Source organism: Psammomys obesus, unplaced genomic scaffold, assembly GCF_907164565.1.
Source record: "Psammomys obesus unplaced genomic scaffold, mPsaObe1.curated_primary_1811, whole genome shotgun sequence".
Lineage (NCBI taxonomy): Eukaryota > Metazoa > Chordata > Mammalia > Rodentia > Muridae > Psammomys > Psammomys obesus.
This window is the reverse complement of record NW_026596129.1, coordinates 917092-942368: the sequence shown is the minus strand read 5'-3', so window position 1 is coordinate 942368 and position 25277 is coordinate 917092. Positions and strand designations below refer to the sequence as shown.

General features: G+C 48.0%; 1 protein-coding gene across 3 annotated transcripts in view; it reads left to right on the top strand.

Moving 5' to 3' along the window:
* Positions 1-25277, top strand: part of Atp2b3 (ATPase plasma membrane Ca2+ transporting 3) — a 71111-nt gene that overhangs the window by 15499 nt on the left and 30335 nt on the right. For all 3 annotated transcript variants that reach the window (XM_055591801.1, XM_055591800.1, XM_055591802.1), the window contains exons 2-11: positions 4520-4853; positions 9962-10159; positions 10259-10516; positions 10968-11093; positions 11761-11886; positions 15030-15071; positions 16517-16681; positions 17294-17508; positions 18184-18426; positions 19163-19404. In XM_055591801.1, the coding sequence (XP_055447776.1) occupies positions 4646-4853; positions 9962-10159; positions 10259-10516; positions 10968-11093; positions 11761-11886; positions 15030-15071; positions 16517-16681; positions 17294-17508; positions 18184-18426; positions 19163-19404 (1823 nt within the window). In that variant the 5' untranslated portion in view covers positions 4520-4645. The remainder of the gene's footprint in view (positions 1-4519; positions 4854-9961; positions 10160-10258; positions 10517-10967; positions 11094-11760; positions 11887-15029; positions 15072-16516; positions 16682-17293; positions 17509-18183; positions 18427-19162; positions 19405-25277) is intronic.

Genomic DNA, 25277 nt, shown 5'->3' with positions numbered 1-25277 from the left:
GAAGGCATTTTGGATGATGGATCTGGACTTGTACTATCTTCTTCAACACCCACTGTCTTCTAAGGTAGCAACCTGTTGACAGTCACACAGTGAAGGTGAGCTGAACCAGGAAATTCAATGCATAGGGTAGAGAGGTTTCTCCTCTCTCTTATGCCAGGCTAGAGCCAATGCCAGAAGGTCCAAGTGCCCCTCTATGGAGGTTCTCAATTCAATTAAGCCAATTAAGGTCTGAAAGATGAAAGAGTACAGAAATGGTACATTTCCTGCCCTTTCGATGCCTACAGGCCAGTCTCAGCAGCCAACCCAAGCAGGAAACTCTGTCAGGCCAGCAGAACTCATAGGCCTGGTCACTTCTGTTCTTGGCCATTTCAGTGATGGCTGCTGTCCTTATTAAAACTGGAGAAGGCCATCATCCCGATTTACAGACAACTCAGGGATGATGAGAACATATGCCTTCTGCTCTCTCCAGCAGCTAAGAGTCACTCAAAAGGGGGCCTCCTCTTAAGTGATGCCTTCTGTCTGTCCTGAGAATGATGAGGAAAGCTTGACTATCCACACCTACTGGTTTCATGCTGCCCAGGATAGTGCTCCCACCTCCCAGAGCTCCAAGCTTTTTCTCTGTGAACCAGGCCCCACTCACTAATATCTCCAGTCCCATAACCATCGGGGATACACCACTCAGCGTACTTGGGCAACTCAGTGGTCAGCCATGTGCTGCAAAGAATTAAAGATGCAAGGAAAGGTATTTTCTGTTTATGGCTGTGGCCAGCCCTGGGAATTAGGAATGGACTGTAGGATCTTGGGCTTATCAGTAATTAATTATGGCTGGAAAATTAACTGGTAAATAAATCCTAGAGAACATTCCACAAGAACTGTGACTAATGGAAGCCATTGGATGTCAACAGATGACATCCAATGGATGTCAACAGATGAGAGAGAAGGATGTGTTGTTGGAGCTCAGACATGGTCTCTGGTAGAGTGAGTGATGGCCACTGGTAGGTCTGTGTGGGGCATGTGGAACAGGCCAAGGGCAGAATAAGAGCTGGAAGGTGCTTTGAAGGAATTTGCTCTTCTGCTTGACTAGTTGCTACTTTGCTCTGAAAACCAGTGGCTTAGGCACCACCACTCCAGGAAACTCTTCTTATAATCCACGATTGGTTCTGCCACATGCTTTTTCAACCCTCAGTTTCTAGCCTATAGGGAAACTTGTCTGCTAGTAGATATGGTGTCAGGTTTGCTTATTTGGGTATGGGAGAAAAAGAAACTAGCTGTGGTTGCCCGTTAGGGTGTTGGGGGGTACAGACCCCAGGACAGTCATACAAGAGCAGGGGTGCTGTGAGCTCCAGTGGTTCCTCTGGATACAAGGCGGTAAGATGGCTTGACTTCCTCAGAAACAATGGCCTTACCTCCCTACCCAGGGTCCTTACTATGAGTCACCAAATGTCTGGCCATCTTCAGCAATGTCAACATTCCAAAGTCAGGAGCAGCTTTACACTGCTAGTGACAAAGTGCACCAGCTACATTAGGGAAGCCCTGGCCTCCACTGGAATGCCTGGACCTGGGTAACTATAGCAGTGGCCTACAGGTACCTGCTCTTAAGAACATGTACACATCTCAGAGCCCACCCATGAGGCTGTTCATTCCGAGCCTAAGAGCAGCCCCATCTCCAGGTGGGCAGAATGGATGAAAAGATTAATGGGCCCAAGGACTAAAATCCTTCATCTGGCTCCCCTTTCCCAAAGAGTCCCTGTGGAGTCTCCTTAGGCAACTCAGCTGGGAACATGCGGATCCTCAGCTGGAACCCTGGGGCTTCAAGCTCAGCATGAGTGAACATAGTACTGAGCCATTGCCTGTGAGGGCATCACAGCCTGAGGCAAGTCCTGGCCACCCCTCCTCAAGGGCTGAAAGGGCCAGAGGGCCCATGGGGACCCTCCCACATTTTCACTTGCTTGTACCTGGGTACATATAGCTTTGTTTATCTGGCATTTCCTGGCATCCTTGCCTAGCTAGGGCCTAAGAAGCCAGTGCCTATTCAAACAAGGCAGACCTATTCATCTTCTCCAGCAGCTAGCAGAACTCAAACCTGACAGGTACTCAATTGCTTATGCGCTGGAATTTTGGGGAGCAACTGCAGCTCAGGTCAGAGATAGGAAGGGAGAAGCACTCTCAGTAGTCAGGATACCATCCTAAACCAAAGTCATCTGGGGTAGGGGAGGAAGGTATCAGTTGAAAGCTAACATGTCTACCTTGAGGCAGCAGTCTCAATTTTTTTTTTGGCTCTGTCATTTCCCTTAACTAAGCCCTAGCTTCTTGTGCTGACATGAGAATAATATTTGTTCACCCCCTCCTAGGTGGTTGGCCTGGCACATTCACAGAGTGCTGGCGAAAGGAACACACTCTGCCCAGCTTCCCATGGGACCACTGCTTGCCCCTGGCATCCCTGAACCAGTGCTTCAGGCTGCTGCTGCTGAGCCATGCAGAAGGGTTCCAGTCCCTGCCCCTCCATCATTCTTGCTTAGCTGCTTTTTTTCCTTTCAGTCTTTTCTTCCCTTTGCCCTTCCTAAAGGCCTTGCCTGAAACCCCAGGGCTTTGGACCTCTGAATTGAACCTTGTTTCTATAGCTCAGCCACACAGAGAAAAGCAATTCATTTAGTCTTGACTTCTAGCACAAAACGCCAGTCCCTGCATGTAGTAGAGTTTAATAAATATTTGTAAGATGAGCAACTGAGAGAACGGGTAGGAGAGATGTGCATGGGATTAGGAGAAGAAGGGAAGGTCATCCTGTATTTGCCATTTTCATCCCACATCTTCCAGAGTGAAGACAGGTCTATGTAAAAATTGATGAAACAGTTAACACTGTGGTGCTTAAATTGTGAAGTGGTGACCACTTGGGATAGACATTTTCTAAGTGCCCCCCACACTGCCCACCAGATCTTGCAGATAGGCACACACACTTTTTCTTGAGAGCTGAAGCCTCCATGTTTGGGCATTGTGGGAATGTTTCATTCCCTGAAGCCTCCCTGAAGCCTCTACTCTTTCTCTAGATGTGATATTTTTTTTAAACTATTTATTTATCTTTATCTTATGTACATTGGTGTTTTCCCTTCATGTATGTCTGTGTTGAGAGCGTCAGGTCCCCTGGAGCCAGAATTACAGACAGCTGTGAGCTGCCACGTGGGTGCTGGGAATTGAACCCGGGTTCTTTGGAAGAGCAGCCAGGGCTCTTATCTACTGAGCCATCTCTCCAGCCCCTTAGATGTGATATTTACAGTTCATGACACCTCATAGGGCTCAAGGTACCTAACCCACTGGGCTCTCCTGAGTGAGGGCCATGGAGTTAACTACCTCTGTTTTAGCTGTATGAGGTCCTTTTTGCCTTTTTTTTTTTTTCAGGGCTTTAGGTTATTTTTTTCCCCACAAGTGGTCCTCTATCAGAAACCTAGATTGATGTCTGGGCTCTGAGTTTGAAAGAGCCAGTTTTTCTGAGCCAGGAAGGTGGTTTGCTGATAGAAAAGACCAAAACCTTGTGCTCTGAGACTAATTCAGTTCTAGGGGGACAAATGTGGCAAGTTTGGCACATGGCCTTGGGGAAGGAGGAGGACCCCATGAAGGCTGAAGATAATAACTACAGAGGACAGCAGTTTCTTAGGTAAGTTGCACTGGTGCAGAAGAGAGAGAGAAAGACAATAGTCCCAGGAAGCCCCACAAAGCAGGAAAGTGTTATGGCCTGGCAGCAGTTGGGATGTTTTCAGAAAAGAAGACCTTAGTTCCTTTGTCATTCTGTTGTGGTATCGGGGTGTCAGCAGAGTCACTTGTGACCTGTGGTTGCTTTGGGCTTTCTCCTGTGTAGCCTCTCCTGGTCCCCTCCACTTTCATTCCTCTTATGCCTACTCTACACTCCCTGTCCATTCCTCTTTACTGCCTTCCTCCATCATCTTTTTTTTTCTACTCTCTACTTGCCACTGGACCTCCTCTCTTCCTCCTCCCACCCCTAGGTACTCTGAGGGCCACAGAAACACCATTTACACTCAGCACTGACAAGGAGCCCAGCTCCATGGCACAGTCTATCCCCTGGAGCCTCAAACAGCCCAGGCCTGAGCCACTGAGGACTGCTGGGGATTTAGATCATGTCAGTGACACTGGGCGAGTCTTACTCAAGCAAAAACAGGAAGCAAGCTTTCGGGTCAAGCAAGAAGCTGCTGGGGGGGGGGGTCACCAATCTCTTGTGCATATGAAGCAAGAGCAGCTACTGCTAACCCCTTCCAAATGTGTTTGAGAGCTGGCTGGTGCTGGTGGCAGGAGGGCCCTACCACTCCCTGCTCCCCCACCTAAGAAACCATCTAGCTCTGAGTGCTCATGATGTGTGTGTGGGGTCTATCTAGTGAGACCTGGAAGGTCAATCTGGCACTTATGACTCACAGAGCACACTGAATGAAGATGACCAGAGCAATCCCAGAACCCTGGGCCTTTATTTTGCTTGAACCAGTCCCTTGGCCTCCTCTTTCCTCCTTTTCCCCAGGTGTTCACACTTAGCCTCTTTTCCACCACCACCTTGCCTCACCTCAGCACTGGGATCTTAGGTGGCCACCTGTCCCAAGCTGCATCTGAGTGGAGGCTGAATCTGTGAAAAGGCCTGACAGACAGGATGGGAGACATGGTGAACAGTTCCATCGAGTTCCACCCCAAGCCCCAGCAGCAGCGGGAAGCGCCCCATGTGGGTGGCTTTGGGTGCACGCTGGCAGAGCTACGCAGCCTCATGGAGCTCCGAGGGGCTGAGGCACTGCAGAAGATACAGGAAGCCTATGGAGATGTCAGCGGGCTGTGCAGGAGACTGAAGACCTCACCTACTGAGGGTAAGTCCACCAGGTTGGGCAAGGAAAGGGTTCATGTGCTTAAACTTAGGCTCAGTTCAGAGGAACCAGAGAAAAGGAGATGCATCGTGGAAGCCCTCTGGGGATCAAGTTGCAGGGGTCTCCATGGGAAGGAAGGGGTAGCCTAAGGATGGCACAGAGGCAACCCAAAGCTAGGGCTCAATAGTCACATGATACCATTAGCAGTGGCAGTGGTTGGGACTGAGGCGATTGCTCAGTAGGTGAAATACAAACACAAGGTCATGCATCTACATTTTCAGCTCCCATGTGAAAAGCTATGGAGTGTGTTCTTGTAATCACAGCACTGAGGAGGCACAGATAGGAAAATCCATTGTTTTGTTTATCAATTCATCTATCCAACCAATGAACTCTAGTTTCAGTGAAAGAGTCCCTCACAAAAAAATTAGGTGGAAAGCAACTGAGAAAGATGCTTGACATTGAGCTCATGCATGTGCACGCGCACGAGTGTGCACACACACACACACACACACACACACACACACTGACACACGAATATAAGTGACAGCAGTAACAAGCTGTGCCAGAGAACTACAGTGCAGGTCTCACACTAGTAAGCCTCTGGAAAACAAACAAACAAACAAACAAACATGAGTAGAAGAAGGTGAGAGTAGAAGATCCAGAGTGGAGGTTGAACTGCCCTTGGGTTCTCAACTCCTTGGTCTTCTGTGAGACTAGGGTCACCAAGGAGCCAAACCTAGCCTCAGATTCCAGGAGCTGGATCCCTTTCAGGCCTGTCTGATACTGGCCTGGTAGGGTTCCTGGAGCTATCCCAATCTAATACCAGGCCTGCTTCCTAGCCAGCTTCCTAGCTGATTGATTTTATGAGCTGCTCACCTTAGTGGCAGCACTTTGGCCCACCTCATCCTGCAAGTCCTGGCCACCATCTAGTTTCTCTGTGCTCACTGGTTCCCCTGGCCTGCCTATCACCAGACCTTACCCATTCTTGTACTCATTGCCCCCAGCCTCCTTGCTCTGCTCTTGTCCCACTCAGAGCCTCTAGGGCACACACCAGATGCTCTTACTCTAGCCTTGACCCAAGTGGATTGAAGGAAGCATCCTCTGTCCATAGATAGTGGTACATGGGCCCAAGGAAGCATTACATATAGGAGAAGGCCGGCCATGGGCCAAGTTAAGGACTCCAGATATGGTGGCCTCCCTGAGCCATCGCAGTCTTCATGAACTGAGCTGTAGAGCTGCTGCACCCGTGGACATCCTATTCAGCTGCTTTCCCAACCTCCCACTCCCCACCAGTCTGAAGCAGAGTTTTGACAGGGCAGATGTCTGGGATCCGTGCCAAAGGATCTCTTTCCTTCCTCCTCCTTGCCCCTCCCCCAGGACCTGGGACCTCTGAGAAGGCTGAGGTAGAGGACCTTTTAGCCACAAGGGCTCTGGCCTCTCCCAGATCAAAGGAAGCAGATGGGCTTTGGCTGGCAGCTCTTCCCTCTGCCTGTCAGGCCTTGTTAAATATTTAAAATGTCAAGGCCCCTGGGAACCTGCCCGATTCTGCCACAGAGCTCCAAAACTCATCTGGTGCCTGTAAATGGGGTGGGCGTGAAGAACCAGGTGGGTGATTCAGCCCCTGAGAGGCCTCTGAAACCCTAAGTCCCCATGGCAGCCTAGGGACCAGCCCTTCCCCCTAGGCTCCTTGGGCCCAGCTGTCTGGGGCCAGGAGCAGGTGACTCTTACTCCTGCATTTCCTCGGCTCAGCAAACCTTGAGCAGGCAGGCTCCTCAGCATGCCTTCTTAGTGGCAGGGGCAGGCTTAACTGTACTTTGGACCCCATTCTAATCCCCTGATGCCCAGAGGGGTTTGATAGAGGACAGGGGGGTCAGGTAGGTATGTGGTACATTGGTAGAGGGTACTTTGGCAGTTATTGCATCAATCAAGTGATCTCTCAGCCTCTGCAGAGCTTCAGACAGATTCCAGAACCCATACTGAAGAAGGGCCTTGTGTGCTGGTCAAGAACCTCAGAGCAGGCTGGTTGGAGGGCTTTGTGCCCTGCTCCTGTCTTGTCCACTCTCCACAGGCAGTCAAAAGAAGGAGGGAGCAGATTAGCTGAGAGCTGACACAATGTGGTCCTAATCCAATTCTGATGGCATCTGGCCTCTGCTCTGGGCAAGCAGCCCATATGTGTCCATGCCAACCACCCAGACTCTGTCCCCACGTCTTGGACCTGCTAGATAGACACGTGCTAGGAACTAGAGGGACCACAGCTGCCTTCTTTAACACACACACACACACACACACACACACACACACACACACACACACACAATGATACCACAGCAGTTGGAGAAAGGCCAACACTTCAGGGTCAATCTGAATGCAGCTGGCAGGATCAAGAAAAGGAGACGGGGAAGCTTTGCTGCAGTAGCAAGGACGAGCCAAGGCCAAGGGCAAGGCAGAGGAGGAAAAGTGAGTGAGCTGCTGGGAAAAGGGGCCTAAAGGCCTCACTGGCCTTGGGGACAATCTGGGCATGGAGGTATGGGACTGTCAGAAAGTAAAATCACATGGTACCGTGGGACTCACAGGCTTTCTAGAAGTTAGAATGGATCATGTCCCCTCTCTGGGGGCTCCAGGCAAAGGGCAGTGTAAACCCTAAGTATCTAGGCGCTCAGAGTTCCAGTGCATCCCTTGTAATGTTGCATCTCTCATGGCTGTCAGTTGAAAGAAAAAAAAAGGCTCAATCTAGAGGAAAGGCTGCCTCCCTACCAGCTTCGTTCTTGTCCCCACCACTGTTACCACAGAGGCTGAGGTCTCCCAGACACCCTACTGGGGAAGCTGTGGGACTTCAGAAAGAAGCCTTTGGCCCCAGCAGAAATCTGAGCTGCCAGCCCAGGCCAGGCTCAATGAGGCCAGGAAAAGAAAGGCAGGGACAGCTGCAGCCTTCAGGGTGGGAAGGACACCGTGTGGCTAGATGATGTGGACGTGCCAAGGCTGTGTTTGTTGTGACTTTTGCTCTTCTCAGTCCTTCCACTTCATTCAAGCTCCACCCTACTCCTCTGTGAAAGGCCCACTGTCAGCAGTTTCTTATTGGTAATTGGTCTGGGGCTGAGTCTTATGAGCCGTCCTAAACTCAGCCTGCTGTGTATGCATGCCCTGTGTACTGGATGGCCCTTTTAATCACCACCCAGCTCCTTCAGCAGGTAGTAGAAGCCACGCCAGTGACTCTGGTGGGAGTTTCAAGCTGCCGTCCATCCACTAGGTGTCAGTATGGAGCTGGTCCCTTTGGGGTGTAGCGCTGGAGTCCTAGCTGAACCTAAGGCAGGGCTGGATCAGCCTGCAGAGCCTGGATAACGGTAATGGCTTCAACTTACTTGCCTGAGGTCTGTATGGAGGTTACCTCCAAGGACCTGAAGCCATGAGTTAAGGTCTTCCCTGCCCTTGAACCCTTCTTTGACTGAAGTGTCTCATGTTAGAACTGAGAGAGCCTAGACTAGAACTTCCCTTTCCTCTCCATTCCCCTTGTTTTCCGCACGAACTATTGATAATCTCCTTAGCTTCAGCCATTCCCATCTCTCATCCTCAGGGATGACAAGTGACAATGAAAACAAACCATGGGGCTTTTGGGGAAGCTGGTCACTGAATTTTGCAGAACTGTCCCCAGACAATAATAGCTCATGTTTAGCCCCATAGCTACACTCTAAGAAGGTGTGAGTTATAGGGAAGCTATGTGCCTGAACACTGTGGGCACTGTGGGCACTGTGGACACTGTGGGCACTATGGACACTGTGGCCACCAGACCTTGGGATATCATCTCCTCAACTCTGTCATGGTAGCTCAGCCTCTGTAGAACTCTGTTGTCCTTTCCTTGTGCTGGTCCTTTCAACCTCCAGCCTTACCAGTTTCTCTGGAACTGGTGAACAGAGTCCCTCCCTTTCCAATGGAGAGCAGCCTCCCTGCACAACCTATAAGATCAGCTTCCTAGTCCGCAGCTTCTTCCATACTTCTGCCTTGAAGGGCTTCCAGACTCCCTCTCATCTCCTCACAAGACAGTATCCTTCTCGGTTTTTTTTTTGGACCTAAGAACTTTCTCTGACACTTATTCTCTCTGCTCCTTCCCTGAGAAACTTCTAGAAAGTAGGCCTCCCATCCAGCTCCAGAAGACCTTGCTCTATCTTCTTCAACAAGCTATGCTTCTGGATACCCCCATGTCCCTGGTTTCTGCTTCCACTGTACCTCTTTTGCAGGTTGAGCTGTGTGGCCCTGACTGTCTTTGGAAACAGTAGGCCATAAGGAGGTGTGGCCAAGGTCCAGGGATTGCCTCACTTTCAGCCAGTGTCTCAAACACACAGTCCCATCTTGCAATCCTGTGTGTGTGCTAGAGCACTCTGAAAGAGACATGGAATCTAAGTGTTAAGAGACAGACAGCTTGTCTGATCCCTTTGGAGAGGGCCCTGGCCACTTCTTTGATGCTTGGGTGAATATTGGGTAATATTACCTGGACCCCCTTGATAGGTGATCTCCTCACAAACCCACTGAAGCCACCTAGATACTGGACCACCCCACCCCCAGCCCCAGCCCAGGGAGCCACTGGCTGACTTGTCCTGTTCCTGTCTCAGCTACCCTTGGCACATACTACCACACTCTTGGATCCTTGCTGCCCTCCCCCTTGTTGGCTATTATCACTTTTCTGAAAACATTTCCCCCAGATATCTTGGACATGGAAGTGACAGCAAACATGGAAGGTGTATGGGCTGGGTTGGTGTTTCAGTAATCGAGACATCCACAGTCCCAAGGCTTCCCTCCCTAGCCCTGCTGTCGTATAAGTGCATCAGGAAATTGATAACCCCTTTTCCTGGGCTACCATCCCTTCCTTGAGCTAGGTATTCCCTGTGAGTGAGAGCTTGACTTCCATGCTTGGTCTTGGAGCTTATAGTACCACACCTGTACCACTCTGCCTTCTCTAAGCATCCACTCCAGAGTTCCAGGGATTCATACTTTGGTCAGAGACTCACAAGGGCCACTCTTGCTGCAAGAGCAGCTTAGTCAGGGATGCTTATGGTACCGAGGTCTAACCTGTGTCATCTTCTTCTGTGCTTCTTCCAATTTCCTGGGACACTATGTAGGACTGGCAGACAACACCAATGACTTGGAGAAACGTAGGCAGATCTATGGGCAGAACTTCATCCCCCCCAAACAGCCCAAGACCTTCCTGCAGCTGGTGTGGGAAGCCCTACAGGACGTGACTCTCATCATCCTGGAGGTGGCTGCCATTGTCTCCCTGGGTCTCTCCTTCTATGTACCGCCTGGAGAGGAAAGTGAAGGTAAGGGGCAAAGAATGTGGGCTGGAAGGAGGTTCCAGCTCTTGGTTTCCATGGCTTCACCTCTCCTTCCTTCCTGTTCTCCTTTATCCTTGGACACAGCCTGTGGGAATGTGTCAGGTGGGGCAGAGGATGAAGGCGAGGCCGAGGCTGGCTGGATCGAGGGGGCTGCCATCCTACTCTCTGTCATCTGTGTGGTACTGGTCACAGCCTTCAATGACTGGAGTAAGGAAAAGCAGTTTCGAGGTCTTCAGAGCCGTATTGAACAGGAGCAGAAGTTTACTGTCATTCGAAATGGACAGCTCCTCCAGGTCCCTGTGGCAGCACTGGTGGTAGGGGACATTGCCCAGGTCAAATACGGTAAGTGTTCCCATCTTCATCCACCCTGCCAAGAAAGCCTAAGTACCATTTCTGAGAAGGGTGTGCCAGAGGAATCCCTCCCAAGCTCAGACTGTCTCTCCAGTCATCTGTGTGTTTTCACCCACAGGGGCCTGAGATTGGAGCGTAGAGGGTTTGGGGAACCAGAAAAGGAAGCTGAGACACAACAATGCCTACAGGAAGCAGGGTAGCCTCACAGCCTCTGAAGAGGTCTTCTCCCACTACTGCAGGATCCAAGCGTTGTCTTTGTTCCATGAGAGTTAGACAACATGGTTAGATGTGGATGACCCACCTCAAAGGAGGAGGCTGAAAGAAGAGAGATCCCCAGTCCTTTCCCAGATGGCAGGACCTCTCCTGGGATGGCGGGAAGAAGCAAGGGTAGGGAGATCCCATGGATCCGTAGTCTCTGATTCTGGCCTGGCCTGGCCTGTAGGAGACCTTCTGCCTGCTGATGGTGTGCTCATCCAAGGCAATGACCTCAAGATCGACGAGAGCTCCCTGACTGGCGAGTCGGACCATGTACGCAAATCAGCTGACAAAGATCCTATGCTGCTCTCAGGTGAGGGTCACCTGTCCAAACAGCCCAGTGTATGGTCACTTTGAAAGCCATCGGCTTAGCATTCCCAGCTAAGCCATTCTGCTGGACTTGCCTTAACTAGGGTCTCCCTGAATAACTGTTTGGGTTGGGAAGTCTGAGAATGGTACCCACTGCCATGCCAGAACAGGTCACTGGAGGCCTGGTGTTGTGGCTCCAGCCATATGGCAAAGTAATGGGTCTTCTCTGCTCAAGATGGCCCTTAGTATCATGAATGGGACATCCCATGGGGAGGGCTTTCTGGAGTCAATATTGTACTCCTTCCACATCTATACTTTGAAAATGATCCAGTGGGCACTTTGTTCCTTTTCTAGAAGGTTCTCATTCAGCCTAATTTTGTCTTAATGGGAAATGTAGTATGAAAGTAGACAGAAAGACCAGAGCCCCTGGTGAATGGCCATTCACAGAGGCCCTGTGAATGGCTCGCTCCCATAAGGACCTGCCACTCTGTGGTCCTCTGGGTCATATCCACTACCCCAAGCCTGGAGACAGGTTGCACTCTAGACATAGGGGTCAACAGTTGCAATGACTTCTGTTTCAGGGAAACCCTAAGAAACAGCGTATGGCTGCTGAGTATGTCCTACCAGGCTGTGAGATTTTCTCTCTTAGTTCCTCTGTATTTCTGTGCCAGGCACTCATGTCATGGAAGGTTCTGGAAGAATGGTGATAACAGCTGTTGGTGTGAACTCCCAGACAGGCATTATCTTTACATTGCTTGGGGCAGGTGGAGAGGAGGAGGAGAAGAAAGACAAGAAAGGTGAGGCAGCTATGACTTCTAATGTCAGAGATGATGAAGCAACTCCCTTGTATGTCACTGTTCTTGTTTCTTCATCTGCCTGCTGGCCAATCCAGCGAGATGGGTAGTAGGCCACCACCCTCTTCTGGGTCTTCTGATTTTTCTGGTATTTTTCCAAAAGAGCCAGCAGGTATAGGGGAAACTTTCCTTAGATGGCTATTCCCTGATGGCTTTGGTACATCTGTCCCTGGGGTGGAGTGTGGTCACAGATATGTAATCTCTTACCTCATTATGAAAGATGCAAGTGGAAGCTGGGTATGGTGGTGCATGCGCTAGGAAGACAGAGGCAGGCAGATCTCTGTGAGTTTGAGGTCAGCCTGGTCTACAAAGCAAATCCAGGATAACCAGGGCTGCACAGAAAAACCTTGTCTCAAAACAACAAAAAAGGAACAAAAGAAGGAGCTGCTGGGGAGTCTTCATGCCCACCCTGAAAGCACTCCACTCCTATAGGGAAGGAGCCCTATAGGACTTTGTGAGGGGGTCACAAAGTCCAAATTGGAAGTCTCCTGAACAGATAGGGATATTTTCTAAAATGATAGCCAAGGCCAAGGATGCTGGATGGGTTTGGGAAGGACAGGCTCTCCAGCAAGTGATAACCCTGGCCCTGGAGACAGTAATGGCTAGAAACAAAGGATTTTAGAGAGTCTAGCTTCCTTGTGGCCCTGGGCTCCCTACCACAAAGCTACTATCCTACCCCATTCTGCCCTAGCACTCAAAACTGAGGAGTTACAGAGCTTCCCCACACCAGGCAGACCCCGCTTTTCTGTGACTCAGGTGAGCAATCTGTCCTCAGTTCTATTCCACAGCCCCAGGTAACCAGGGAGCAGAAATTTCCAGGTGCATGCCTGTCCATTTTAAAGGACCTAGAGGCAGAGCAATCAGTCTTCGACTTCAAGGGGACAAACCAGCATGAGGAAGAACAAGTTAGTAGTCCTGACCTTAGGCAACTTCTTAAAGCCCCCTGTACTAGGGGACAGAGAAACATGAGCTGGCAGGACTGCTATAATCAAAAAAGCTTTCATTATCCATGTTTCCTGGCAGTCTGGTCATCTGACTTTCTGTATGGGCACCTCCCTGCTGCTGGTAGACCAGGTTTCCCGACACCTGCACCAAGCACCCTATCTCTACTGATCTTGTCCCACTGTTATCCCACAACTTTACTCTGTGCTCCAGACAAGCTTAGCTGGGCTTAGTATGAGTCCCCAAGCTAGAGGACCTTGCCTGGTGCCCTCTTAGTTCTGCCTAGTTGACAGAAGCTCCTTTCACATAAGGCCCTCTAGGAAACACACCCCCTCCCTTTGAAGGCAGGGTCTCTCCATTGAACAGCCATAACCTGCATTTTTTTGGTATCCCTGCAGCTCTTTTCCAAGCTCCTGGTCTTCTGGCTTTATCCCTTAAATATTCTTCACAGTTTGGTCCTAGGCTTCTCCCTCCTCTTTCAACTTGACTATTCCTCATCCAGATATGCCCAGACTATTTGCACTTCTCCAACACTCCTAAGTTGTAAGACTTAGGGAGTCAAAGTGGGCCAACTTCTTGGAGGAATACCCTGAGGGGCTGGAGGGAACAGCATCTATCTTGTCCTGTGTTTTCCCTCCTCTTCTACTTTCTGAATCCTGTGGTTCTGTCAACCCATTGTCTGAAGTTGCTCCCTGTCAACACTGTCAACCTGCCACCCTTACCATCTATTCCTGTCTTTTATAATGACTCCTGTGTACCCTTTTCTTCTTGAGTACCTCCCTCACGTTCTGTGTTCTCCTTTACTCCAGGCTACCTCTTCTAATGATGCTCACTCCAAACCTCACTTCCTTCATCCTCTGGAGCCTCTGCAGGTTGGCTTTGTAGTCAACCTTCCCTCAGATGTCTATAGGTCTAGAACTTCCAGGTCTATAGAGCATCCTCACTGTGCCTTGTTTTCATTGCCTTGTCATCCTGTATCCATCAGTGTCTTTCTTCTACTCTTAGAAGTCTGCCTCTTTCATGAGACTGAAGAGATTCCTCTGTGGTTAAGAGCACTTTGCTTCCCAGCACCATATTGGGCATTTTACAACCACCTGTAACTCCAGCTCCAGAGGCCCTAATGTCCTCTCTTGGCATCCATTGACATGGACACACACACACACACAAAAAGTGATCTCCCTCACCTCTAAACTACCTCTGAGCAGAGACGGACCAATATATGTCATGCTTCTGGCTGGAAGTGTCTCTCTTCTTGGGACTCCAGACCCTGGTTCCATTGTCTAGAAGCTACCTGACCCCCCCCCCGTCTGTCCTTTAAGACCCAAGGGATATGAGCTACTGGGTGGGAACTGATCCTGTACTGGCCAATTCCTCCCTAAATGGGGACCAGATCACATGTGGCTCCCAGATGAACTCCTCTGACTGCCACCTGAGCTGCGCAGTCCTCAGAAAGAGTGGCTGGCAGTGTGGGTCGTATCAAAACTGAGGCTTCAGGTGGAGCCACCAGTCATCCAGTCTGGTGGCTTCTACCTAGTGCTGCTAGGTGCTCCACACTTAGGTTTCCTCTGTACACTGATCCTGGACCCATAGTTTGACTGTGCCTAACAGGTTTCTGAAACAGACAGAACCCTTAGCCCTTTAAAACACACATACCTGCTAGCGGTGGTCTCAGAGTAGAGTAGAAAGCTGGGGTTGGTTACCTCCTGTTGAGTCCAAAAGACCAGACCTTTGAGGAGTGGACAGTACTTAGGGAAGCGGGCCTTCCAGAAACTGTCCACAGCTACGTCATCTGACCAGGGGCCCATCCAGGACTGGCTTTAGAGACTTACTGTAGAGTTGAGGTTAAGGCCTAATGGGAAACACTGGGCAGGGGCTTGTCCCAGGACACCCAGAGTATATGTGGTGAACATGTACTGGGAGGTACTGACAGATTGCTCCTGGAAAGTGTAGGACATCAAGAAGGCCCTTCCATAGGCAAGGTCAAGGCCACCAGTAATGGGCCTCTCCTTCCATCCTCTACCCTATAGAGCCACAAATTACTGTATGTGCCCAAGCTCTTCCTATTCTCTTGTGCTTCTTTGTATGTCATGGACACATGGGTGTTCTCAAGTCTCTCTGTGTCTGTCATTCCTCTTCCATTGTAGGCAAGCAGCAGGATGGGGCGATGGACAATAGCCAGACCAGAGGTAACGTGTGTGTGCGTGCGCGTGCGCGTGTGCCTATGTGCATGGCTCAAAGCAGCTGAGGAGCCTGGGGGAGGAGGGAGAGAAGGGAGGATGGGAAGGGACCACCTGCTACCATGGCAGAAGCAGTACATAAAGACAGGTGAGTGGACCCCAAAGTCCCTTCCTGGCTTGACAGTGAAGGGGACACCCTTGGAGGATGCTCCAGTTTCTACCAGATGCTGCTTTCCTAAAGCCTAAGATGGGCCACCTAGAAAACAGCTAGTCAGTTTCAAGGCTATCAGCATGGCTTAAGTTTGTCCACAAATGAGAATTACCCATGAATGGACACCCTGAGATCACTTTGGCCAGATGATGAAACTGAGACATAGAAAGAGAGACGGTAACTTGCTAAAATTCCCTGGGTGCCAGTCCTTTGAATTTTTCAGGTAAGAGTAGTCAGCTAGAGCTTGGAAGATAACTGAAACTGGTAGGGATTTGGGTAGAGGACACATGCTCATGTCTGGGGCTCTTACTAAGTGGAATAACAGTAGGCAGGGGCTCAAAGCTATAGTGACACAACTGGACAGAGTCTGGCATATCCTCAAGGCTGCTAGGAGGACTGAAGTACGGTAAGTGGATTTGGGCTCCCAGGTGAGGTGAATGGACGCACAAGGAAAGCTAAAAAGACAAACTGGGGGACACTCCCACAACTACTAAGTCAGGAAACCCCTTCCTTAGTAAGAGTGGAGGAAGTAGGTAGAGTGGAGCTGATTACCTTTTGGCAGTATACCTGGAGAAGCCCAAGGCCCAGGACTATGTAAAGCTTAGCAAAGAGGGAGATGAGACATACATGTTACCACCACAAAGGCAGCAAGAATGAAAACTAAGGAGTGTAAAAAGGAGGAATGAGGGGAGCCACCTGAGCCAAGAGAGAGTTAGGGAAATAGCAGAAGGATAGGACAGGCTTGTCCACAGAGCCCATGGAAAGAGGCAGTCTGAGAAGGGGTGCTTGAGATAAAAGGAGTATATACTGGGGCTCCTTAGTGTCCCTGAGGGGAAAGTGGAGGTGGCTTGGTCATCCGTGGGCAAATGAATCAGATTTTGGTTCCAGAACATTCCTTGGACCAACCACAGGACTTCTCAGGTATTAAGATTTGGGGCATTCCAAGACTGGCCATCTTGTCTGTGCACAAATTCCTTGTGCTACTGTCTGTCCACCCTTCCCACAAAAGAACCATCTCTCTGTCCCACATAGGACAATGCTGCAGCTGTGTGCTTACTGCAGGAGGGCCTGGGATTAGGAAGCAGCAGAGAAAGGCCTACAGATTCCCTTTGAAAAACTTGAAATTAAAAGTGCCCCATTGAATCCCATATGATGAGACATGTCTTTCCTTGTGATAGCCTTTTTGTAGCCTCTTTACCCTTGCTTGGCCCTAACTTCATCCCAGGGTTTCTTCTATGTACAGCTAAGAAGCAGGATGGGGCTGTTGCCATGGAAATGCAGCCCCTGAAGAGTGCCGAGGGTGGGGAAATGGAGGAGCGTGAAAAGAAGAAAGCCAACGTACCCAAGAAGGAGAAGTCAGTCCTGCAAGGGAAGCTCACAAAACTGGCTGTGCAGATTGGGAAAGCAGGTACGTTCGGACAGAGGCAGCGGGCCAGAAGCCTAGAGGACACTGGGCTCCTGGAAGCAGTATCAGTTCCAGATACTGTGAATTCAATGAACAGAATATTGTCTTGGCCCTAGGCAAATTCATGTACAGATAGATGGACAGTATTCTAGAAGAGTGTGGTATATACTGTAGATGCAGGCCAGAGTCAACCATGACTGTCCAGTCCTGGTTTGGCATCCCCACCTTAATGAGTCATAAGTCACACACTCTTTTATTACCTAGCAGACTCCCAGACTCCAGGCTTCTGGCCACATCACAGTCAAGAGGAAGTCAACTATACTAAGAACCTGCTGGCCAGAACCCCAACATCTGAAGATGGCTAGTCCCTCACAAAATGTGCCTCTCATACACTCGGCTTCCTGCTCTTTACATCACACTATCCTGGGGAATTGGAGCATATGCTATCCCAAAACCTCACACTCTGTGGAGTCATCCCTTAAGCTGTTTATCTTGAAAGATGACCCAAATACATCAACCCCTTGCAAAGGCCCTGGCTGGGCTCAGGCCAGCTGTGACTACATTGTCCTCAACTTTTCTTCCCTCCTTTTCTCCTGCTCTGTCACGGCTGAACAGGATTGGTGATGTCTGCTATCACTGTCATTATCCTGGTCCTCTACTTTGTGATTGAGACCTTCGTCGTGGATGGCAGGGTGTGGCTGGCAGAGTGCACACCCGTCTATGTGCAGTACTTTGTGAAGTTCTTCATTATTGGAGTCACTGTGTTGGTTGTGGCTGTCCCTGAAGGCCTTCCTCTTGCTGTCACTATCTCCTTGGCTTACTCTGTCAAGGTAATAATACTACTACTTAGAATTAATTCCATCACACAGGCCCCAAAACTAGAGTGGGATGTCATCAAGCACCTTAGATGTAGTTGGGGCTATGGAAAGCTGAGGATGTCTCTATAAGAGGGAAGGGACTGGGTGAGATGGATTTCACTAATACATCCTAACAGAGGGTCCCCACAACACCCACTTAGCCCTTAGACACAATGGGGAGAGCTAGAAAACAAGCTAGTATTGAGTCCTGGTTCTGGCATCGGTGGAACACTGGCAGGGAGAGTCGGAAGAGCCGAGAAATAAGGGAACTGTTGCTGCTTGCAGGGGTAGAGGTGAGAAGGCAGGGAGGCAGGAGTCTTATAAAAGGTTTGGGGACACTGGGAGGCAGTGGGAGCATAAAGAAGACCCAGGGGAGTGTGGAGGAAAACTGAGCTAGCAGGAAATTGAAGAGGGAGCTCTGATAGATAGTTTTCTAAGTCAGCCATGCAGAGAGTAGCTTCCTGGAAGCTCGCTGTCTCCCATCTCATGGCAGCTCTTGCATCTCACATATCTACTCTCTTAGTTTTACTACCACCTAGCGAAAAGATTACCAAGGCCACCAAATGGACTATTAGTGTCACTCACATTGTTTTTATCCTTATGAGTAAACAACTGAAACACCTCCCACTTGGTCTCTGCCTCTTACAGAAAATGATGAAGGACAACAACCTGGTACGCCACCTGGATGCCTGTGAGACTATGGGCAATGCCACAGCCATCTGTTCTGACAAGACAGGCACGCTCACCACCAACCGCATGACCGTGGTCCAGTCCTACCTAGGAGACACTCACTACAAAGAGATTCCAGCTCCCAGCGCCCTGACCCCCAAGATTCTTGACCTTCTGGTCCATGCCATCTCCATCAACAGTGCCTACACCACCAAAATACTAGTGAGCAGGGCTAGGAGGGCAGACGAGAGAAGGGGGAGGGGATGGTGGCATGGCATAAACTTCCCTAAGGGGTTCATTAGGCCCACTTATAAATTTTGGGGTGCTGGGAAAGTAGCTGAGTAGTATTGGTGAAGAATTTGCTTAGTATACATGGGGCTCTGGGTTTGCCCCACCATGCTATAAAAAGAAACACAGAGCGGAGGAGAAAAGTAAAAACCAAGGTTGGGGAGATGGCTCAGTCAGTAAAGTATTTGCCTTATCAGCAGTGAGTTCATTCACCAGAACCCATGTAAAAAATTAATTAATTAAAACAAAACAAAACAACAAAAGGACAGGCAGCAGCCTGCTTGTAATTCCAGCACTGGGGAAGCAAAGTCAAGCAGGTCCTAAGGGCTCCAGGCCAGTGACAGATCCCATCTCAACAAAACAAGAAAAACCAAGAACTTTTGAGAGGAGCCTTTAGGGTGTTGGTTTCTTTTCTCCCTGTCACACCACAGAGTACTACTCTTGCTGCTGGGTGGGACAGGTGGGTGCTAGAAGTTCTTTCCACGCATGGTAAGTGATGGAAAACCTGCAAAGGGCCACTTTGCAGCCAGGGCATGCCCTGTGTAACCAACATGGGTGCCCTCCCTCTGTTCTATGCCACCGTTCCCTAGCTACACAATGGCCATGGCCTTGGGGATGGAAAAGAGGGTGCTCTGGGCCCTGATGCCAAGCTGACTGTCCTTGCCTATAGCCTCCAGAGAAGGAAGGCGCTCTCCCACGCCAGGTGGGCAACAAAACAGAGTGTGCTCTGCTGGGCTTCATCTTGGACCTGAAACGTGACTTCCAGCCTGTACGAGAGCAGATACCGGAAGATAAGCTTTACAAAGTATACACCTTCAATTCAGTTCGCAAGTCCATGAGCACAGTTATCCGCATGCCTGATGGTGGCTTCCGCCTCTTCAGCAAGGGAGCCTCAGAGATCCTTCTCAAAAAGTGAGTGAGTAACAGGAAGGAGCCAGGAACTGGGTGGCTGGGTGGCTGGGGCCTAGCTAAAGGGCACAAAATTTCTCGTTTTATTTTTGTGATAAAACAGACCTAACATAAAATTGACCACGTTATCCATTTTAAAGTATACAGTTCAGTAGCATTAAATATATTTCTAATGTTTTCAGCCAGCACCACTATGGAACTCCAAAAGATTTCCATAAATCCCCTCTCATTAAGGGGATTTTCCTGCTACCTTCTCTACCTCTGGTAACTTCTGGCTTGTCCCTGTGGTGGAAATTTCATAAAAATGAAATTCTGTACTTTGTAGTCTTTCGTGTCTAGCTTCCATCATAGTGCATAATGTCCTCAGAGTTTCTTTATCTATCTTTAATCTCATTTGAAGGCTGAACATCTTTCATTGTGTGGCTAACAGAGTATTTGGTTCACCCATTCATCTGTCATCAGACATCCTGATTGTTTCCATATTTGGGCTCTTGTCAATAATGCTTTGGTCATTCAAGTACAGGTTTGAGTTTGAGTACACATTCTCAACCTTTGGGGTAAATGCTGTCAATCAGCTTTCTGTTGCTAGAATACTTGAGCTGAGCACAGTGATGCATACCTCTTATCCAGCTCATTCAAATGATGAAGCAGGAGGATGTCTTGAATCTAGGACCTTGAAGGCAACCTGAGCAACTTAGGGGTGCCTTGTCCTCCCACTACCACCCAAAAAGAAGAAAAATCAACTCATAAAAGATTCATTTAGCTAGACAGTGGTAGTGCACACATTTAATCCCAGCACTCAGAAAGCAGAGCCAGGGATCTCTGAGTTCAAGGCCAGCCTGGTCTATGGATTGAGTTTCAGGACAGTCAGGACAACACAGAAAAATCTTTTCTTAAATAAACCAAAAATTTATAATATATATATATATATATATATATATATATATATATATATATATATATTTAGAATTACAATTTTAAAGGTTTCAGTCCATAGGCAGCTGTACCACCTCCCAACAGCACAAAACTGGAGACCAACATTTAACACATAGACCTTTTAGAAAACATTGTAGATTCAGTGTAGCATTCTGCCACTGGTCGCCAAAGGCTCATGTCCATCTCATGACAAAAAATGTACTCAGTCTAAAAATGCACTCCCAAGATTCCTTAATGTCTTAACTGTTCCAAAAGTCCAAGCCAAAAGTCTCACTCATGGTTAGTATTGAATCCCTATAAAAAATGTTTTAAAAGAACTACAAGTTATGTAGTTTTAACACACAATGGCACAGAGTAACCATTCACCTTCCAAAAGGCAGGAATGGAGTCACATCGAGTACGGATTGAACCAAAGCAAGGTAGAAAGCCAGCATAACATTAAATCATGTAACTCCATATCCAATGGCATCAGAAGTATATGGTGTGAGCTACAAAGGGCTTAGATAGCCCTACCTCTCTGCTCTTACCTCTGTGTCTGTCTGTCTCTGTCTCTGTCTCTGTCTCTGTCTCTGTCTGTCTGTCTCTGTCTGTCTCTGTCTCTGTTTCTGTCTCTGTCTGTCTGTCTGTCTTGGACTGGCTTCCTACAGCTTTCTTCAGCAGAGTTACCTGGTCTGGGCATCTCTAGCTTCCTGCAGTCTCCACTGAAGCTGCAGCTTCACCCTCACAGCTGTGTGCACTACCTAGAGGGATCCTGACCTGACCCCACATCTATCTCCCAGTTGCCCAGGCTTTCCTTTAAAACCTACGTGGCAGCAGCTACAAACCCTGCAACTCTTGCATTCTGAACATCTGGAAAATCACCACACAGAGTATGTCAAGTCCTGCTACTCGATTGAGCTACATCTGATCCCACTTGAACGATTGCTACAGTGGCTTCTGAGTCCCTTCCTAGATGAATAAGTAGGACAATCCCAGAAAAACAATTCACAGTTCACTAAGCAGATTGAGACAAGTAGGGCATACTGGAGCTGTCCTCTCAAAAGGCCCTACCCTACAAAGTCTTTGAAAGCAACTTGTATTTTTACATCCCTGAAGTGTGGTGACTGTGGCCTTACTAATTTCTGAGATTCTCTCCAGACATTGGTCTATGGCATCATGAAGTAGCTACTATCACTTCAGCAGCATCTTCATTGGCTGGAACTTTATAACACATCTTTGTTCATTTAGTGTGTGTGTGTGTGTGTGTGTGTGTGTGAGAGAGAGAGAGAGAGAGAGAGAGAGAGAGAGAGAGAGAGAGAGAGAATGCACACATGTGCACATGTGAGGGGGCCAGAGGACAAATGTGGGAGTTGATTCTCTCTTTCCACAAGATGGGTCCTGGGGGGTCAAACTTAGGTCATTAGGCTTGAAAGCAGATGCCTTTACCTGCTGAATCATGTCACCAGCCCTCTCTTCCATCTTGCTCTGATTACATTAAATTTGGCTTTAAAGATCCAATAATACCTATGCCACAAACTGAATGTTGGCCTGCTTGAAATTTCCTCTGCCAGATTAATTAGTCTATCACCTTTAAATTTAACCTACAGTGAGTGTGAGGGCATGGGCAAAAATGAAGACAATATCTTTTCCATAGCATAATACAAATTGTCTCTAGGCCAATTCTCAATATTGCTTTCATTCTCATTGAAAGCTTGCAATCATAGGTTTTAATATTTGCATCCTTATCAGCATTCTGGTCCTCTGAGTTCCCACCAGAATTACCTGGTAAGCTCTGCTTACAACCTTCTAGGCTTGCTTTCTTGTTGTTGACATTCTATTCAGTGTGAAGTAGGGTCTCCTGATAATTTCAATATATATTTCTTGAAGACTAGAAAACCCAGTAATAATGAGAAAACATTAGAATATGTCTAAGTTGCTGGTAGCAATATAAAATGATATTGCCAAGGCTGGGGAAATGACTCAGTTGTTAAAGTACCTGCCACACCAACCAAGCAAAAATAACAGAATTCATGTATAAGTTGTATAACTTGGTCCATGAATGGAAGGGCAGAGGCAGTGGTGGTGTGGAGAGAGACACATAGATGACTAGAGTTCATTGGCTAGCCATTCTAGCTGAACGGGTGAGCTTAAGTTCAGTGGAAAACCCTGTCCAAAAACCTAAAATGAAGAGCAGTTGAGGATAATATACAATTTGTGACCTTTCACCTACACATGCATTTGCATATGTATATTTATATACTGCATGCAAACACCCATACAAACACATACATATACCTACATACACACAGAGAGACACACACACAAACACACAAAAATGGTGTCATCTTGGAAAATATTTTTATGTATTTTATGGTTTCTCAGGAAGTTAAACATGGTACTGGCATGTAACTCAACTTTTTTATTCCAAGGCATATACATGATAATTCACTTTGGTTGTTACCTTGACTGTACTGAAAGATATTTAGGAAACTGGTGCCAAGAACTAGGATCATTGTTGTCACCATACCTGGTTTTGTGGAAGAAATCTTAGGATTAACTTGTGGTTGAAGTTAGAAATGCTTGGAAGAGCATGCTATGGAGTTGTGCTGTCTTTTTGTGCTTTAAAAATTCTAGCTACATACTGACTACTAACTCTTCATCAAATATATAATCTTTTCTGTTCACTCTCTTGACAGTATGTGTAGATGCACAGATATTTTCAAATCACGATGAAATACAATTTGTCTGGTTTGGCTTTTAATGTTTATGTGGGGTAGCTTTTGGTTTACTTGCTTATCTATGGGTTTTATTACATTTATTTTTAAATTATTGTTAAATTATGTGTATGGGTATCTTGCCTGTATGGATGTCTATGCACCATTTGTGTGCAGTGCTCATGAAGGCTAGAAGGGGTCATTGAATCCCTTGGAACTGGGATTACAGCAGTTGTGAGCTTCTATGTGAATGCTGGGAATCAATTCAGGGTCCTCTGGAAGAACAACTACTACTCTTAACAACTAAGCCATATTTCCAGCTCCTGTTTTATTTAATTTTATTAATACATTTGAGGAGTTGGAGTATACATATGTGTTTATACCACATGGGTGTAGTACCCATGGAAACCAGAAGGGGGCATCACATTTCCCCTTAGAACTAGAGCTAAAGGTAATTCTGTGGGTGCTGGAAATCAAACTACTGTCCTCTGGAAGAGCATCTGGTGCTCTTAACTGCCAAGCCATCTCTCTAGCTCCTACTTTATTTCTTTACTGTTTGTGTGAGCTCATGTGTGTGTCATATGCATATGCATGTGTACATACAAGTGGAAGTCACAGCACAACCTGTAAGAATCTGTTCTCTCCTTTTACCGTGCGGGTCCCCAGGATGATATTCAGGCAGGCAGCAAGCACCTTGATACTCTGAACCATTCTATCAATCCCCATTTGTTTTGATTTTGTTTTGTTTTTCTGAGACAGGCTCTTGGCTCTTTAATCCTCCTGCCTTATCATCTCAAGTGCAAGGACAACAGGCTTGTGCCACTATCCTGAAGTGGGGTCTCTTTCAGAGATGATAAAAATATTCTTAAAGCCCATTGTAGTGTTGGCTGCATGTATTTGAAGAAATCCTAAAAACTGTTAAATTGTGCACTTTAAATGGGTGAATTGTGCGGTTTGTGGATTGTATCTCATGAAGCTGTACAAAACCTGAAGGAGGGAGAGAGCCTGAAACCTTGCCCTGAGCATCCCTCCTCCTCCTGCCCCTTCTCATTCTCCACTCTTCACCTTGATCTTAGCCTTTCTTTTTTCTTGAATCCTTTTACCTCACCCACCTGGGTCCTTTCCATCTACCACCAAAGGGCTTTGGAAACAGAATCTTCAACAGGACAGCAGAGTTCTCTGCCCCTAGACTCAGCATGCTTCATGCTCTCTACAAACCTGACCGCCGAGGACATCTCTACTTGGCTACCTTACTCAGAATACTCTACCCAAAACAACCTCTGCAGCTCATGACAAAACCTACCTCTTCCCCAAATCAGTCCCTTACTGGTGTGTGTGGGGGGGGACCCTGACCCTTTTTCTGTACTGCCCCTTTGATGGGCGCTATGGGCCTATAGCTGAGGCTGACCAACTTCCACTCTGCTGTTTGCTGACTGTGGCACATATGGAAGTTACTATTCTACCCTGCCAGCTCAGCTTCCTTATAGGATATCTGCATGCTGGAAATATAAATCTGGAAGTGCTGAGAGAATTACATGAGTGAATCCATGACCCTAGAAAGATGTGGATTTTGTTAGTTTCTCTCTGACTACCCTCAACCTCGACAGCCAGCTTTACCAGTCTCCTTGTGTCACCTGCCAGATGAGGCCCCATTCAGTTTAACTACAACTTTTCTGTAGCTGGCTTCCCTAAGCCTGTCCCTTTTGAAGCTCTCAGACTGTCACAGCTTAGGCTGAGGTTGTTCCTGCTGTGCGTTGTTCCTGCTCCATAGTTCCAGAAGGCTGTCCACTACATTCTATACTCTTATCCTATAGAATCTCTAGGAAAGCTATGATAAGCCTCAGGCTGCCATCTCTCACCTGAGTCTCTTAGCCAACCAATGTGTTAGCAGTCACAGGTTGCTGGAACAAATGGCCCCAAATCTGATGGTTTAAGATTACAGAAGTCTTAGAGGATAAGACAACTGAATTGGTAAAGTTTTTGCCTCAAAAACTTTACATGGCTAGAAGTCATGTAAAAAGCTTGTCATTCCAACCATGGGGAGGCAGAGCAGAAATAGGCTGATCCTTGGGGCTCTCTAGTCAGCTAGCCTACCCTATTTGCCAAGCTCTAGGCCAGTGAAAGATTGTCTCAAAAACAAAACAAACAAATAACAACAGTTAAGGGACAATATCCTACTTCTGACTTTTGGCTTACACACACACACACACACACACACACACACACACACACACACACACACACACA